Here is a 17,870-nt window from a genome sequence, read left to right on the forward strand (position 1 = left end):
TTCAGCTACTGACTCCTTGAGGAGAGACCACCACACTTCAGTTGAGGGTCATGCTTCACCCTGCTTCTCAGGATCTCCATTCAGACAGCTCCTCCATGGTGCTTCAATTCCCATGTTCAGTATACTACACTCCAAAACCAGGTCATTGTTTAGGCAAATTACCACCCTCCTCAGGCAGCAGGCCGATGAGGATCAGAGAGCTAACTTCATCACTCACCCAAGGCTCAGTTGAAAACTGACTTCCCAAGGTCACTCCTGAGTATTTAAACCTTTTCCAGAGAAACCCTAATACTTATAATCTTGATGAATGAGTTGTGTGTTGGAACATCCATTCCTCCCTCTCCTCGGTGACGAATGAAGCCAGAAGTGACAAGGATTTTGTCACTTCTGGTTGCAGTTCAGTATTTCACTGTCCATGGCAGCCTATCAAACAGATCTCTGTTTCATCGGCTGCTTTGGAGGGTAGAGTAGAGATCAGGGGTGCTATAGACCCCCCCACCTGAACAATATCAGCCCACATGCCCACCATATGGGGGAGACCTTGCCAGGGCTTAGCCCCCTTAAAAAGCACCTTGACCCCATGTTGATCTGGGCAAGGGGTTCCTCTCCACAATGCTGATTAAACTCGACTTTTAATGACAATAAAAAAATTAAAAACACCAAAAATGCACCACAGTGTAAATCCGTCATCAATCACGTTGTCCAGCAATGCAGATCCACCTCATTCACAATGGATGATGCCCCCGAACCCACAAAAAATAAACTAACATCATGATTGTCTCACACCCGCCTCAAACAACATCTTCGCTCTTGTTGTTCACCCACTGCTAAAAGTAAACAAAGAGTCAGGGTCCGCTGGGTGACATATTTGTCCAAATATGGACATGACAATATTTGGTTACTGAATTCATGGGTATTCCCCCCTTGTTGAGGACATGTGGCCTGGTAGGGTTTGGAGCTCATTTCCTATCCCATTTCCTGGAAAGCCAAGCTGCATGCTTGGATCAGGGTCTGGTGTGAATTTTAGGGGTCCCAACACTTCCTAACAACCAGTCTGAGGGATGATATCTTGTGCAGACATAAATTGTACGGTGGGGTGGGGCTTCCCAACGTGGCTTTATATTATAGAGCCATGGCCTTGGTGTGCATTCTTAACTGGCAACATGATGTCCCGACAAAACAATGGGTCACCTTACAGAAAACAATGGCGGGTACGAATTTGGCAGGTGCCCCTTGTATCCGGGCAGCCTACAGAGGCCTTTCCGACTGGACTTCTCCCCTGATGCGTACCACCCTGATAGTTTGGGATAGAATGAATGGGTCCGGTACATATGCTCCTAGGATATCTCCACTGGCCCTGTTAGGGGGTTACCCCTGGTTCCCTCTGGGGGAGGATGTTGGATTTTTTCATTCTTGGGGTATAGACGGGGATTTTTCCTGTGCCAAGTTTGCTCCTATGGGTGCCCCCATACCCCTTCCTGTGTTGCTCTCTAGGTATGGGACTTTCCCTCTTGCTGCATGGAGGCACCGTCAACTGACTAACTTTTTGATGAGCTTGCACCCTTGGCCATGTTCTGGACATACCCTTACACCATACTAGCATATGTGCATCACATTACCAACCTCTAAGCATATATTATCTCAAATGTATAAATTGGTGTTCAGCGCACATTCTACGTCGGTTCCGTATTACATAAGGGAGAGGGAGAAGGAGTTGGACTTGGACTTAACCCCCCAGAAAATACATAGGATTATTAAAATGATGCATACCTCATCTATTAGCTCCCGTATTCAGGGGTCCTCTTATAAATGTCTCACTTGGTGGTATAGAACCCAATCCCATCTAGCTCAAATCTTTCCTACTACCAATGCTCACTGCTGGTGGACCTGTCCAAAATTCCAACCTTCTGGGATGCAGTTATCCCATGGATTCAGAAATTGATGTTGAATCAGATGGAGAAATCTCCCCTTTGTCTCCGCCTTCATGTGACTTCTACTCCCATGAAGGCCTATAAGCGTAGTGTCACTCTCCACCTCTTGAATGCGGCTAGATCCTTGATCCCTAGGTTTTGGAAACAATCTGTGTGTCCTACGCTTTCTGATTGGAAACGGGAAGTGGATATAATTATAGAGGCTGAGCAATGGATACACTTGGTTAGGAATCAAAGGGAGAAATTTAAAGATGTTTGGCAGGGCTGGATGTACTACTCCTCTGAGATATCGGATGCCTAAGTGCTTTTTTGTAGATTGGACTGTCAGTGATCTCCGACCCTGTTGATATATGTTCCTGGGTAATATGTGCTATTATTTGTTTAGTGTTACCGCTATAGAATATTCTTCCTAACCCCTCACCCCCCCCCCCCCTTTTTTTTCTTTTTCTTTTCGTTTCTTTCTCTCCTTTTTGTTTGGAATATTGGAGTCATTGACTGCCATTGATATTCAGACTATGTACGACTCTTGGTCAGGCTGTTTGTTTGCTTTTATTGTCATACATTTTATTTCTGTTCTCTTGACCGATTGACACATGCTTGTTGACCTTATTGTCTATTCTGTATCGCCAGAAAATGTTAATAAAGATTGATTATAAAAAATTTAAAAAAAACAGCCTGAGGGGAAGCTGTCACATTTTAGCAATGGTAGTAATACTGCTGCTGCTAAATGTATCACTTCCCGCTGCAATCAGAGATTCGATTTTTCTATTTTGTTTGGCTGCTTGGCAAAGCCTAATTCAGCTTATACCTATGTTTAATATGCTAGCTTAATATTTTAAATATTTGCTTTAGAGTGACAAGTAAAATAGATCAGTTTCATATAAATAATCTTATTAACCACTTCCCGCCTGGCCCATGTATATAAACGGCCAGGCGAGAGCAGTGCAGGGGTGGGTGGCTGTTTATAAACGTCCTCCCACTTCCCTGCCTGTGCACACTCTCTAGGAGCGCAGCACCATGATCCAGAACACCGATTGTTGTACGGGACATCTGTGTAAGGTGCCGATCATGTGATCACTGATTGGCCAATCAGTGATCACATGAATAGTAGTAAGCAAGATGTCACTTCTGACATCATTGCTTACTGCTTGTGAAATCTGTTAATGATCACAGAGATCACATGGTACAAGGCTATTCACAACAGCCTTGTACCATGTGACAAGCTGTGTCCAATCACAGCTCACACAGTATTTCTCAATGGCTGCAAGAATGCAGCCATTGAGAAGGAGAAATTATTGTTTTTACAGCCTTTATGGGTGTAAAAGCAATCAATGTTAAAAAAAAAAAAATCTTCATCAGTAGGTTAAAAAAAACATAATTAATAATATAAAAAAAATAAAAATGTACAAAAAAATTTAGAAAAATTATAATTTTTGGTTATAAACTAATTTTAGGTTTTTTTTTTTTACTAAAAAGATAACTGAATAAATTTTGGCCAAGATTTATGAAGCAAGATTATTTATTTGCAAACTTTTATAAGAAAAACACTTTTTTTTCAAAATTTTTGGACTTTTTCATTTATATAGCAAAAAAGAAATCCCAGTGGTGAATAAATACCACCAAAATAACGTTTTATCTGTCTCAAAAAAAATGCTAAAAAATGCTTATGGGTACAGTGTTTCATGACCGCGCAATTGTCATTCAAAGTGTGATAGCACTGAAAGCTGAAAATTGGCCTGGACAGTAAGGGGGTGAAGTGGCTAAATTGTGTTAACACTTAAAAAAAATGTTTCTATATAAAATTTGTATTTACCTATATACATTATGTAGATGAAGCTATATTTGCTGATTACATAGGTTCTGTTTTCTGCCTTTGCAGTGTTGCATAATGGTTGTGCTTTACTGCTCCTTCTAGCACTGCAAGCTTAGGAGTTATGATACAATGCACCTATTGCATGACTGATATACTAACAGACAATCAGCAGACTCATTGTAGTAGCTGATCTACACTGCCTGTTGTGGTTAACCTACAAGTCTCTACCTAACATAGATCCAAACCCATCGCTAAAATCTTAGTACTGCGCTTTGTAGTAAACTCCGCTTTGTGACTTTTACCTACAAGTAAGCTTAGAATAAAGTTTCCTCTGGGTCACCTTTGGGAGAAGTCATCCAACAAGAAGGGGGCCCTCCCACGGACTCCCCTGCGTTCCAGTTTGACCTGCTCCTCACCGGGCTGAAGTCGTACCCAGGACTTCCTTCATTGTGCCTCACCGTTGAATCTGTTTGATGGGATCGTGAGTTTGGTCTTTTGGGTTCCCCCCGGTTTTGGCCCTGGTTTGCGAGTTGAGGTCCTGTTAGATCATCTCCCCTGAGTCCCTCCTTGGGTAGGGGGCCACCGACCGGACTTGAGCTCTGAGACTATCCTCCACTATAGGCTATTAGGGGTCTTGGCGAGGGTGGCCAGATTAGTGAGGGTGGCTTGGGTTGATAGTTTCCTCAGGTCCCAGGTGAAAGGATGATTTTCTTTATCCCCTCAGAGACCCCCGGTCTGTGGAGAGATTCCTGGTTTATCAGCAGAATTCTGGGAACACCCCTTGAACACGGAAATAATGGCAGCTTATGTTCAGAGATGTTCAAAGTTTATTAGACATTAGTAAGATTATATAGGATACAGAAAAATAAGGGAGGGGGGAGCGAGTTTCAAAACTGTAACTTGTAACTTTCCATCATGAGCTAACTACATGAAACATGACATATACATTTCTTGGTATAAATTGTTTTTGCTAGCTTTCTGAGAAACAACCAGACAAAGACATTGTCAGGGTCATGTTAGCTTCTGTTGATACATCCTTGAACAACTAAAACAGTTTCATTAAGCTTCTAATATATCTGCAAAAAGCTAACTTAATACTTAAAATGGCGTACATTAACAAAATGGAGGTTATCTAGATCCTTTCAATCCCCTCTGAGATCATGAATATGATCTCAATTCTTTACCTCATTCATCTTTTTGTACATAGCCAGATAACCTTCATTTGTATTTTGCGGCTTGGTAGCTCTAGCAATGCAATATAATGAGCATTTAAAACATAGATATAAAGATAAAACAAAAAACAATATCATGACTATGCTTACAGTGATACCTTTCATCCATGAAAAGATGGAACCAAATCCTGATCCTAACCAATCAAAAGGAGTCCATCCATCTTTTCCTATAGCTCTAGCTTCTTCCATTAAACCATCTTCCTGTTTCCTGTGTTGCTTTAATATTTCATAATAATCTGGAACAGTCATTGTGGTATTATATATCCAAGTACAACATTCATAATCCTCTGTCATCTCACACAAACCTGTCAGAGCAGAACTCATACTTTCAATAGCTAATTCTTGCATCTCCAGCTGTTTTCTAAAAGCTCTGGTCTCGATATTTAGCAACCCTATGTCCTTAGAGTTCCTCTCCAGTATATCATCAATAATGTTTGTGTAATTATTTATTTTGTTCATGAGTGTTATTCCCCATCCCGTGTAGGTAGGGAACCATGACCAAACCTTATCAACTGTAGAGAATAGATCTACCTTTTCTTGTTTGGTTTCCCTTCTCTGTCTCAGAGTTAGTTGGTGTTTTGGGTATGTACTGGCTTTTACCTGGTGTTCCTTTTGGTCTATAGGTGCAATAATTGGCACTAATTGGGCTACATAGCACCAGCCCTGGACATTACTCGGTATCCAAGGGTAACAGATCTTACCACAACAGATATAGGTATTGTTTCCCAAGGAAATTGGCAATTTTTGTATTGCAGAATGAAATTCAGGGGTGACAACAAGTAAAATAAAAAAGTTTTCCAAACATAGTGTTCCCCACATTCTTGTATCCCTTCTAAACTTTCATTCAGGGCTCTACCATTTACTTGCCAGAGTTTCACAGAAGTTCCATCCCTCCTTCCAGGATCAGATACATTTAATATGGACTGAGAGCACATTCCCTTTCCTTTGTGGGAAGTTTTCCCCAGTCTAAAACACCAATCAGGGAGTTGAGTGACTCCCAGAGTTGGAAAAGATATGGTGGCATTAGAAGTAATATTGGTCAAACCAATACTTACATTCCCTTTTATTAAGAAAAATATTTTGACTGGAGCGGCCAGAAGAGGAATTTCATATGTGCTAGGATGTAACTTACTACATATCCAACATTTGTCATAACCTGACTTTTGAGCATAAGCATATTTAAAATGCATCATCAACATTTTTCCTGAAAAAGGATTGTTCTCTTCAAAACTTCTTTTTGACTTTCTTTCACTTTTGGTTATCTGGGTCTCATTTAAATCTAGTCCTTGACCACAGATACCTTTTATTAGGCACAAGTCCTCAGGGTGATAAATACAGTTAGTTATGATCCATACTGGCAGGAAAAAGAGCACAGTCAGTGTGACCAATAGGACCCAGAGCTTCAAAGCACCATGAGGGGCAGTAAAAAATGTAATCTTCAGGGCCTTTTTCACTTACTTCACCCGTTCTTCGAGGATTTTCCTCTCATACTTCACCTCCTTTTTCCATCTCGTGTTTCTCAGGTGTTTGGTTCACCTTCTTCACTCGACTAGCATGGATCCAGGACTGGGAATTCTCCACTAGAACAGCCGTTGTGGTAACTGCTATCACCGTAGTACATGGTCCAAAGGGGTAGCCTTGCTTCTTGTCTTTAGCGAGTTGGCGGACCACTACGACATCTCCCACTTGGAAAAGGTGTGTTGGTTCCTGAGAAAATAAAAAAGTGCGAGCAACATTTCTTTCAATCTGATCTAAAGTCTGAATCAATTTTCTCACATATTCTTGTTGTACCAGGTCAAGGTCCCCTCTTTCTAACATAAGTGGCTGTCTAGCCCAAGAAGTGGGGAACAGTCTTCCCATTAATATTTCAAAAAGGAGATAACCCTGTAGTCTTATTAGGTGTCATTCTTGCCTCTGCTAGAATTGCAGGTAACATCTTCTTCCAGTGGGTATAGGTTCCTCCAGTGGCCTTCCTCAACTTATCCTTAATTGTCCTGTTCATCCTTTCTACTATACCCGAACTTTGAGGATGATAGGAAATATGAAATTTCCAATCTATCTTAAGTACTTTTACCAGGTCTTGGCATACCTTGGCCACAAAGGCTGGTCCATTATCAGAATTTATCTGCAGTGGACATCCCCATCTGGGTATTATCTCCTGTGTAAGAATTCTGACTACAGTCTGCGCGTCTTCTTTATTAGTGACAAATGCTTCCACCCATCTGCTAAACATATCCACCATTACCAACAAAAACTCTTGCCTCTGTCCTGTGTTTGGCATGTGGGTAAAATCTATTTGTAAATGGGTGAAAGGTGTAGTTGGGTACACTAGATGCTGGTGTTGTGATTTCTTTGGGTTCTGTGGATTGTTCCTTATACATGTAATGCACCTAGAAACATATTCTTTCACCAACCTAGATAAGCCTGTAATGTAAAAATCCTGCAATAATGTTTCACATGTCGTTTTCCATCCTCTATGTCCTAGACCGTGGTACTGTGCAATGAACAGTGGGGCACTTGACATGGGAATGCATGGTTTCCCCTCTAAGCACACTAGACCAGAAGCTGGATCTAGTTGTGCTCCAGAACCATTCCAGTCTGCTAAATCGATTTTTGTAGCAAATTTTTGTAAATCTGCATACATCTGGTCATGTGGGGTAGTTGTGACGCCTGAAGTGAGCAAAGGCATCTGCTCACTGGCCACCTGTTGTAATGCAGCTTCCTTTGCTACCTTATCTGCTAATGCATTTCCTTTGGCAATATGATCTCTGTGATTTGTATGTGCCCTGCAATGAAGAATGGCTAATGTTTTTGGTAACTGTATGGCCTTGAGTAGATCAGATATCAAAGAGTGAGATATGGTTTTGCCATCAGCAGCAATGAATCCTCTTCTCTCCCAAATGGCCCCAAAATCGTGTACAGCACCATGGGCGAACTTGGAGTCTGTGTAAATGTTGACATCCTGTCCTGCAAATAATTGACATGCTGTTGTAAGGGCAATCAGTTCCGCTGCTTGGGCTGACTGATATGGGATTGGCTTTGCCTCGAGTATTTTGTCAGGATGTTGCACAATGCCGTATCCCGCATGGTAAATATTATCATTTGGCCTAGAGCATGAGCCATCTACAAACACATCTGGGGCCCCATCAAGAGCCACAGCTGACATGTCGGACCTAGGGGAAGTGTCTTGCTGTATGTGGGTTATGCAGTTATGTTCTGGTGCAACTTCATCCTGTTCCCCCTTTAGCCCCAATAGGGCATTCAAAATTGGAGCAGGGCCTGAATTTGCTGAAGAATATTTAATAATCAAGTTGGGATCAGATAGAAGAATCACTTCATATCCGCTCAACCTGTGTGCTGACATGTGTTGAGTGTGTATGTTTTTCAGTAGTAAGGACACTTGATGTGTGGTGTGTAGGGTAGTTTCATGTCACAATGTGAAAGAAATAGCCATTTCCACCACCATTACACAGGATGCAAAAACTCTCAGACAAGCAGGCATGCTCTGAACCTGAGTTGGCACTACTTTGGAAAAAAAAGATACAAGGCGGAGCTTGCCTCCATGTTCCTGAGCAAGGACCCCCGCCATGGTTGTACAATTTTCCCTAGCATACAGATGAAACATTTTCTTATAGTCAGGTAGTCCAAGACCAGGGGCCGTTACCATAGCATTCTTCAGGTACACAAAGGCATCAACCATTTCATTTGACCATGTGAGAATGTCAGGTGATTCTGAAAGTGTGGCAGACCTCAGAGTGTGATCATAGAATGAACAATCAGGTATCCATTGGCGGCAGTATCCAATCATACCAAGAAAAGTTAGCATGTCCTTTTTTGTTTGTGGGCGGGGCAGACCCATGAGAGTCGCAGCTCTTTTGTGACTGACATTCCTCTCACCATGACTTAGAATAAAACCAAGGTACTCAACCTGTTTTTGGCACCATTGCAATTTCTTTTTAGATGCTTTGTGACCATTCCCTGACAACCATTCTAACAGAGACCAACTATCCTCCTGACTGGCCGCCTGACTTGAACTACAAATCAATAGGTCATCCACATATATAATGAGGACCGAACCATTGGGAGGGGTCCAGGACCTCAGTGTGGTCTGGAGGGCAAGTGAGTAGACTGCAGGCGAATCTACATAGCCCTGGGGCATTCTACACCAGCTCATCTGGCGATTGCGGAACGTAAATGCAAATAGCGCCCTCGTCTGGTGGTCCACAGGAACCGAAAAAAAATGCATTTGTTAAATCAATCACTGTAAAATATTCTGCATCGGACGGAATGGAGGTGAGAAGTGATGGCACATCAGGCACTATTGGGGCTATTGGAACTACCAAATTATTTATGGCCCTCAAATCTTGTACAAACCTGTAAGAGCCATCCGGCTTCTTAACAGGATTGATAGGTGTGTTGTAAGGAGAAACAGTTTCTTCTAAAATACCTGTTTCTAAAAATCTTTCCACTAGAGGAGCAATTCCTTCCTCCTTCTCTGGCATCAATTTGAATTGCCTCTGTTTGTAGGGCAATGCCCCTTCCTTGAGTGTGACTGTGTATGGTGTACATGAAATTAATCCTACATCCATAGAATTTGTGGCCCAAACTGGATGTGTATCAGGAGGGGGTGTAATGTGTGAGGGATGACTCTCATCATTGAAATAGGTGGGTATAATGGGTACTTTGGAGGATCTGGCAACAATACCTCCTTCTGATGTCACTCTCAGAGAAATCCCTAAAATTCCCATAAAATCTCTCCCTCTCTCTCGGGAATGGGTCTGTACTTCCCATGGCTTCTGTCCAACCAGCCATACAATCCACCCAGGGATTTATTAAAAAGTAGTCTGTTCCACATACTCTGGCCACATAATCCTTACAATTTTCTCCCTTTCTGGGGGACCTGGTGGGTAACTACCTCCTTGACCCATATTTAGACAGTGGATAAGACAATTTTACCTTACAATCTTATTTTGTTCCACACAACAAATTATCTTACACTTCTACGCAACAGAAAGAAAAAGCAAAAGACAGATAAACCAGAATCTGCTCCACAGACTTATTAACCTTTTGATAACTTCCCAAAAGTTATCTCTTCACTGTTCTACCAAAGGACAGTGTGTTCTGCCAAAGAACATACTGTGTTTTACCACTCTTTTTTTTTTTTTTATAGTGCACTATTTTGTAACTCTACCGAAGAGTTAAGTCTGCTTACCAAAAGCAGCTACAGGTTATCACGGGTCTATATAGACAATGCAGAATGATTCAAGACCTTCCCTCAACACGGGGCAAGAAAGAGCTTTTAGTCATAAAAAGACAAAAGGTTTACTTACCAAGTGAGGTGGGTGGTCATCCTGGACGAGCCCCCAGCTGAAAGGATGATTTTCTTTATCCCCTCAGTGACCCCCGGTCTGTGGAGAGATTCCTGGTTTATCAGCAGAATTCTGGGAACACCCCTTGAACACGGAAATAACGGCAGCTTATGTTCAGAGATGTTCAAAGTTTATTAGACATTACTAAGATTATATAGGATACAGAAAAATAAGGGAGGGGGGAGCGAGTTTCAAAACTGTAACTTGTAACTGTAACCATCATGAGCTAACTACATGAAACATGACATATACATTTCTTGGTACAAATTGTTTTGGCTAGCTTTCTGAGAAACAACCAGACAAAGACATTGTCAGGGTCATGTTAGCTTCTGTTGATACATCCTTGAACAACTAAAACAGTTTCATTAAGCTTCTAATATATCTGCAAAAAGCTAACTTAATACTTAAAATGGCGTACATTAACAAAATGGAGGTTATCTAGATCCTTTCACCAGGGAGGGAGGTTGGTTTTACTGGCCCTTGTTCAGTGTCAGGGTGATGATTGTGAGGGGGTGCTGGAGCGTGGGACCATCTGGGCTGAGTGGGTTAGGTTCCACTGTGACCTGTGGTTCCTTTCCCAGTGGTCCCTAAGCTTAGCTGGTTTCCGGTGGAAGGGTTTTCATGGATGTGACCCGCTTCCTGTAAGCTTTTATTCATATTGATGTGGGCTGTAGTCATGTTATTGACCGTTTCATATTTTATGTTTGTTGCCCCTTGGTCTCTGGGGGCCTAGGTTATTGAAGTATTTATTTGCAGCTATGTGTCCGGTGGTTGAGCCAGTCTATATTGGTATCCTTTGAGTATAGGATGCATTTCGCCATAGGCATGATATGGCTATGCCATTGTACATATTTTTTGTGTTTCCTTTTCTCCTTTTTCTCTTGCTTCTCTTTCCTTTCTCTCTTTTCTGGTTTTTCTGTTCTCGTTTTAAGCAGGGTTTCGGGATGCTGTGTATTGGCTGTCCCTGGGAGGGGTCCTTGTTGGCCAACCTATGCCTTCTCTGCTGAGAAGATTGCACTGGTCCCGCCATGGCTACATCCCTCTTGAAAGTACATTCACAAAACGTACAAAGTTTTAATTCACCTTGGAAGCAGTCTAAATTCTTCTACCACCTTAAATCGCAGCATGTTGTTGTGGTATGCCTGCAGGAAACCAGGTTATCCCAGTCCTCTGCCCCACAGTAAATTTTGCCTCATTATCCCACTTTCTACATGGCCTCAGCTCCTGAGAAACGATGGCGTGTTTTGATAGCCTTGAAGCGCAATCTCCCTTTCACCTGTGTCTGGAATATAGCAGACCCCACGGGCAGGTATCTACTTTTGCAGGGCACCCTTTGGGATCAGGAGGTCACCTTTGTCTCCTATTATGCCCCTAATCGCTTTCAGCACAAATTTTTCTTGCTTCTTTGTTCTATAATTTCCCGTCGCTCTAGGGGCCTTCTGCTCCTTTTGGGGAATTCCAATGTTACTTTGCATCAGTTTCAGAATCACTTCAAGCTATTAAATCCTTGCAGTCCTCCGTGGCCCCAGGTCCAAATGGCTTCTCGGGCCTCTATTACAGAAAGTTGCGACTCTGTTGGCACCCATTTTGGCTAGTTACCTCAAAGACTTATGACAGGGCTCTTTGCCCTCTCCAGATGCTCTCAGAGCCCATATTTCCATGATTTCTAAAACAACAGAGGATGTGCAGGAACCGCAAGCCTTTTGGCCCACTTCGCGTCTTAATGAAGATCTGAAGATCTTGGTCTAGATTCTCAGCCTTTGGATCAATAAATATTTGCATAGCCTGGTCCATAGGGACCAAGTGGGTTTTGTCCCTGGGAGGCAGGCGGGCGACAATGTTCGTAAGGTGGTTCACCTTATACACCTTTTGCAAAAGGAGAAAATTCCAGGATTCTTACTGTCTCTGGACATATATAAGGCTTTTGATTCTTTATTCTGCGACTATCTGCGGTTCGTGTTGTCCTGCTGGGGTTTCGGTGATTCTATCCTTTCTTAGATTCAGGTTTTGTACTCTTTCCCTTCGGCTTCGGTTAAGTATGCAGGGTATTTTTCGGATCCCTTTCCTATTTGGCGAGGAATGAGACAGGGATGTCCCCTGTCACTGGTGCTCTTTGTCTTGGCACTTGAGCCGTTGGCCTTGGCGCTCAATGCTGATTGTAACGTATCGGGGGTCCCATATGCAGGACAAGAATGTAAGCGGAGTCTTTTTGCGGATGATGCCCTCTTGACTCTTACTAATCAATTGACGACGCTCCCAAGCTTGCAATGGGTGCTTGCGTGTTTCTCCTTGATTTCGGGCCTCTGTATCAATTTAGATAAGACTGTCGCTCTCAATATCACCTTGGCTTCAGATTTGGTTTCGCGTTTGCAGTCCCATTTTCCTTACAAATAGACTTCATCTTCACTTGAATACTTGGGCATCCACCTGACCCCCACTTATGGCGCTTTATTTGCTGCCAACTATTTTCCATTGCTTCATTCCTTGTCCTCTCTTATGCGATCTTGGCAATTCCTGTTCCTGTCTTGCATAGGACAAGAACATTCGGTGAAAATGACTATTCTGCCAAAACTGTTATATTATTTACGCACCCTTCCAGTGCGGGTTCCCTCTTATTTCCTTCAGCTGATTCAGACATGGATTATGCAATTTATCTGGGCTATCCAGCACCCCAGAGTCTTGTTTCTCTAATGTGTGCGTCTTTGAATAGGCGCTCAACGCGTGCTTCCCTATCGTATGTCAAGCAATGGGATTATGTGATTTATCTGAGCTGGCCGGCGCCTCAGAGTCTCTAGAAACATGCTTTTTGTTCATAGGCTGCAAGATGGCTTGGGGGTGCCTAATGTTGCCAAGTATTAGCAGGCGAGCCAGATTGCTCCACTGTCTATTTTGCACGTTTCCTCTGATGTTCCGCTCTGGGTTCTTTTGGAACGACCTAATTGTGTCCCTATTGTGACTTCAGCGCTGCTCTGACTCCCCCTGCTCTACACCTGGTGACTTTGAATCCACTTTTGCTCCATGGCCTGCACGTGTGGGACTCGGTTCACCACTCTAGTGGCTTGATGTCACCCTTTCTACCTTTGCTCCCAATTACTAATAATCCTCTCTTCCCACCGAGTTTTTATCAACCTGGGGTGTTCTCCTGGTGGGTGACCCATGGCTTTTCGCAGGTGCAACACTTCTTTCCCCTCTTGGAATGTCCCTCAGGCGGAATTTTCATTATCTCCAATTGCGGCATTGGCTGACCTCTCTGCGTCGCACCTCAGCCTTTCCATTTCAGAAATCTGCCTTCGAACAGCTTTTTCAACAGCATCCCGGTGCCCCAGGTCTTGTTTCCCTAGATTATGCGTCTTTGAATCGGCGCTCAACGCGTGCTTCCCTATCGTATGTTGTGCAATGGAAGCACGACTTGGGGACGGCTGTGGATCTGGAGGACTGGAATAAGGCCTGGTTGTTTATTGCCAAACGTTCATTCAATGCAAATACGCTGGAGGTGGAATACAAAGTACTGTTCCATTGGTATTGGGTCCCGGCTCGTATAGCCCAGGTGAACACCACCTATAGTGATCGCTGCTTTCAGGGTTGTGGCCATTGTGGAGATGTGTTACATATATGGTGGTCATGCCTGAAATTGATTCGGTTTTGGTCTTGTGTATTTGGCCTTCTTTACACACTGTTTCATCTCTCCATATGCCGGGAAGCCCGGTATGCTTTGCTTCATTGCCCCATACCTGGCCTGTTGGCTCATCAACAGAAGTTGGCCTCCTATTTGTTCTTGTTGGCAACGACAATGATCGCTCAGACGGGAAAAGTACATCTGTCCCTCTTCAAGGGGTGCGGGACCGTATGTCCACTCTGATGCTTAATGAACAATATCCGAATATCGAATATCCGTACTGACTCCCAACGCAAATTTTTGAAGATCTGGGAGCCATGGTTGATATATGCTTTTCCCACACTCTCCCCTGGCTAGTCTGGGTCTAGCATGTTGATCGATATTAATCGTTCCCAGATCCCTGCTGTTGGTCTTGTCTTCTTTCTTTTCTTTTCGTCATTGTCTGATTTTTGTGCGGCAGTAAAGACCTGCCTTTGGTTTACTTCACTGTTGGAAGTATAACACTATATTTTTCACATTTTCTGTGCCATTGATAGCCCCTGTTCGGGCATGCCTTTTGCACTGCTGGTGTTGTAGCATTGTTTCTTTTGTACTCTATGTGCCATTGACAGCCCCTGTGTGGGCATGCCTTTTGCTTTAGTTCTTTCTTGTTTAAAATGTTTAAAATTATTAAAAATCATTGAAATACAAAAAGAGGGAGGGCTTTGCATACAGAGCTCCAGCCACATGGTAACAGAAGTATGAGGCTCATATAAGAAGATGTAACCCTTTACAACTTGCAGCCTTTTTCCTGGGGTTTTGCTGCAAGTAGAATGTGGCACCACTGATAGGAGGGGGATTGCTGGGATTTGCAGTCCACCAAAGATGCAGACTTTTCCAGAGCACTGCCAAGCCTGGACTTTCACCATTTTATAGACTATCTCCTTCTAAGGAACACTTGGGCAGTCACTAAACAGTTAGTTAGGGTTAGAACTTATGGAACTGTGAATTACATTTTAACTGTTATGATGCAAGAACTCTCAGTAAAATTGTTGACTTTCTTAAGCCTGGTCTGATGATACTAAATGGGTGCATGAAGGTTAAGTTGGGAGTTAAACTAACTTGGGTCAGTTAAAGCACATACAGGGTATGAAGCAAGTTAGTTACAAGAGGTTAACCCAGCTTTAAAGTGGAAGAGGAGAATCATTGCTACTTGAGGGATTGGTGTCAAGTGCATAGCAGCCTGTCATGATGTGTGGTACCTGGGTAAGGCGAGGTGTCCTCTGGTAGCGAGGGGGGGGCTGCTTTGGCTCCCTCCCCAGTGGTCCATCTCCCATAGCAATAGGGAGAAGATCAGCATTACGGAGACCCTCAGCCTCACCATGCTGTATGGGGGAGAAGAAAAGGAGTTAACTGCAAGCATGCATGAGGTCCACGCAGGTGCAGTGTCGGATCCCAGGTGGGTGTCCTGCATTGTTACCCTTTCACACGGACTTGCAATGGAGACTACAATGTCTGTTTCAACAGACGTAGTCCACTGTAATCCCATTAGGAAATCCACTCTGAGAAATGCCATGTAGCTGCTGGAATGCATGAAAAGGACATGTGGATGTCAAAAGGCTGCAAGAGAGAATCAGTACTGACTTTAAAAAAGAAAAGAAAAAAAAAGTTGAAACAAGTATTTGCTAAAAGAAAAGTTTAAGAATGTAAAAATGTGAGCATAACATCAAAAGTTGCTAAATACTGCAATAATAATTCAAAATATGTGATCATTAAAAGTATACTATAGTTGCCTTTTTAGGACATAGATATTCTGTTCCTTGTTTAAATATACATTAAATTCTCAGTAAAAAGCAGCAATCTGCATGGAAACAGCCATCATGTGATAATCATAAAGGCAAGGATATATGAAATGGAGTCTTGTAAAATCAGTCAAATGGTGTGTTTCCGTCAAATGATTGTTCACCTAAGCATACACTTGTATTTAAAATAACCAAGGCTACAGGGACAGGTTCCATGATCTCACACATATTAAGGGCTTTGTACAGCTCGGGGGCAAATGGCTCCATAGCACAAAGTCCTATTCTGACTAATGTATACCATTAAATATGATATTGATTATATTGAAAGAATTCGATGCACTGTGCTTTCAGTAAACATTAGGAGGTTTGACTTGATGGGAACACAGCCTAGCACGCATGGAATGTCCTGTATTGTATCACTTATCTGTGTAATCAAGTTGATAGCACATCTGTTTCTTTGTTGTGGTAATGGTGAAAAATATCAACTCAGGCTTATTATCATAGGCAATCAAGTAATTCTCTGGGAATATGCTCCTCAGAAATGTTTGGTCTCATTTCTCTGGAAGTCGCAGGGATCTGTTAGGACAAAAGAAAGCAGAAACAGTCTTTCTCTGGCATGAAACGGCACCAGGGAATCCACATCAGAGTTGGAAGTTGGCGTTACAATTTACCGAAAGTTTAGGATGAGCTCTCTGTAGCAAATTTTAACCTGATTAAGGACACATGCTGAAGGACTTAAGACATGAATGCTTCAGGATGCAACCTGCCCAGCTTGTTCAATGCCTCGCATGTGCTCCAAAGAGAAGTATACTCAAATGCCACTGTTCTTCAGACTCTGGAAATTGATCAGTCCTCCCTGTTCATGATACAGGAATGGATTATTCATCCATCTTATTCAGAAATGCATTTGTTCCTAATACCAACAACCTTCTGCTGTATCACGGCTCTTTTTTTAACACCTTCTATATTATTTGCCATATTCTCCAACCTCACCATGCGCCAGGAAACAAGGTTCTTACTCCTGGGAAATATAATCGTTTTCGATTTGATATACCTGCTGTTCTACACTGCGACCACCATATGCAATGCGATGAACATAAAGATACCTAAAGTTATTTGCATTCTGTTGTTATATGTGCTGGTTGTTGCCTACTGGGGTGGTGTTCTCACAATAGCTTCCATGGTGATGGATACGTATTTGGCTATCTTGTGGCCCCTACATTATATATCTCTGCTTCCAGCAAGAAGGACAAGGAAATTGTTAATGCTTCTTTGGTTCTCAGCTTTGTTTTTCCCTGCTATTGTCCTCTTACCTTTGTATTTTACCCAGAAGCCTCTGCCTTGTCCTCTTGAGTTCTGTTCTCTCCCAATGATTTTACTTCTAGCGTTACATGGAGATGATACCTTCAAGTTTTTTTATATTCTATTTGTTGCTATTTTTCTTGTATGCTTCTCTCTAATATTTTGCTTCTATTTGGTTTTGTATTATAAAACAAAAGAAACTGGGATCTGGAAAAGTATCTCCTCAAGAGCCAGTATCACTTTTTTAATGCACCACACCATACTGTTTTTTTATTTAAGCCCACTGGTCTTACTCTTATTGGAATCTCTGCTCTATATGAGTAAAGTGATTGGATTAAGAACTGGATTGTGGGTAACAATGACTATCTGCAATGTGTTCCTTGTGTTTCCCAAGGCAGCATCACCTTGTTTGTATGGGCTTCGCTACAGAGAAATATACAAGTCATTCAGGCTGTTTTTTAGGTTAAGAAAACATAGAGTCGTTGCACCTGTTATCTCACATATATAAAACCATTCAGCATAAACTTCATCCTTTGACTTAGTGAAAATGCAGTGCTGCCCAGGGGTACTATAATCTGTACTAACATGTCGTTTAAAAGCTCCGATCAATCTTGCATTCAGTAGATAAAAAATATTATCTGGGTGACATCTGTTTGCATCTGGGCTGAGGATTCTTGAGAGTAGTATTGAAAAAGAAGGGGTTGTGATCTTTTCAGGAAGCTATGTACAGCACCCTTATTACTGTGACACCCTCTTGCCCAAAGAATTGAGCACAAGCTAAGATCAATGGCGATGTACTGTTCAGTCTACCCTGTAATACAGTTTG

The 17,870-nt window shown here is 42.4% G+C and overlaps 1 protein-coding gene across 1 annotated transcript; it reads left to right on the plus strand.

Annotated features, from left to right (window-relative positions):
- The first annotated feature begins 16,484 nt into the window (after positions 1-16,484).
- On the plus strand, positions 16,485-17,552 carry LOC149467017 (putative G protein-coupled receptor 148). Its single transcript, XM_089672394.1, has one exon. It carries the CDS (start codon positions 16,485-16,487, stop codon positions 17,550-17,552), a length of 1,068 nt encoding a protein of 355 aa, XP_089528520.1.
- Positions 17,553-17,870: the final 318 nt, after the last annotated feature.

The sequence above is a fragment of the Staurois parvus genome, unplaced genomic scaffold (genome assembly GCF_062004578.1).
Source record: "Staurois parvus isolate SC_StPar_1 unplaced genomic scaffold, SC_StPar_1.0 ptg000126l, whole genome shotgun sequence".
In the NCBI taxonomy this organism is placed as follows: domain Eukaryota; kingdom Metazoa; phylum Chordata; class Amphibia; order Anura; family Ranidae; genus Staurois; species Staurois parvus.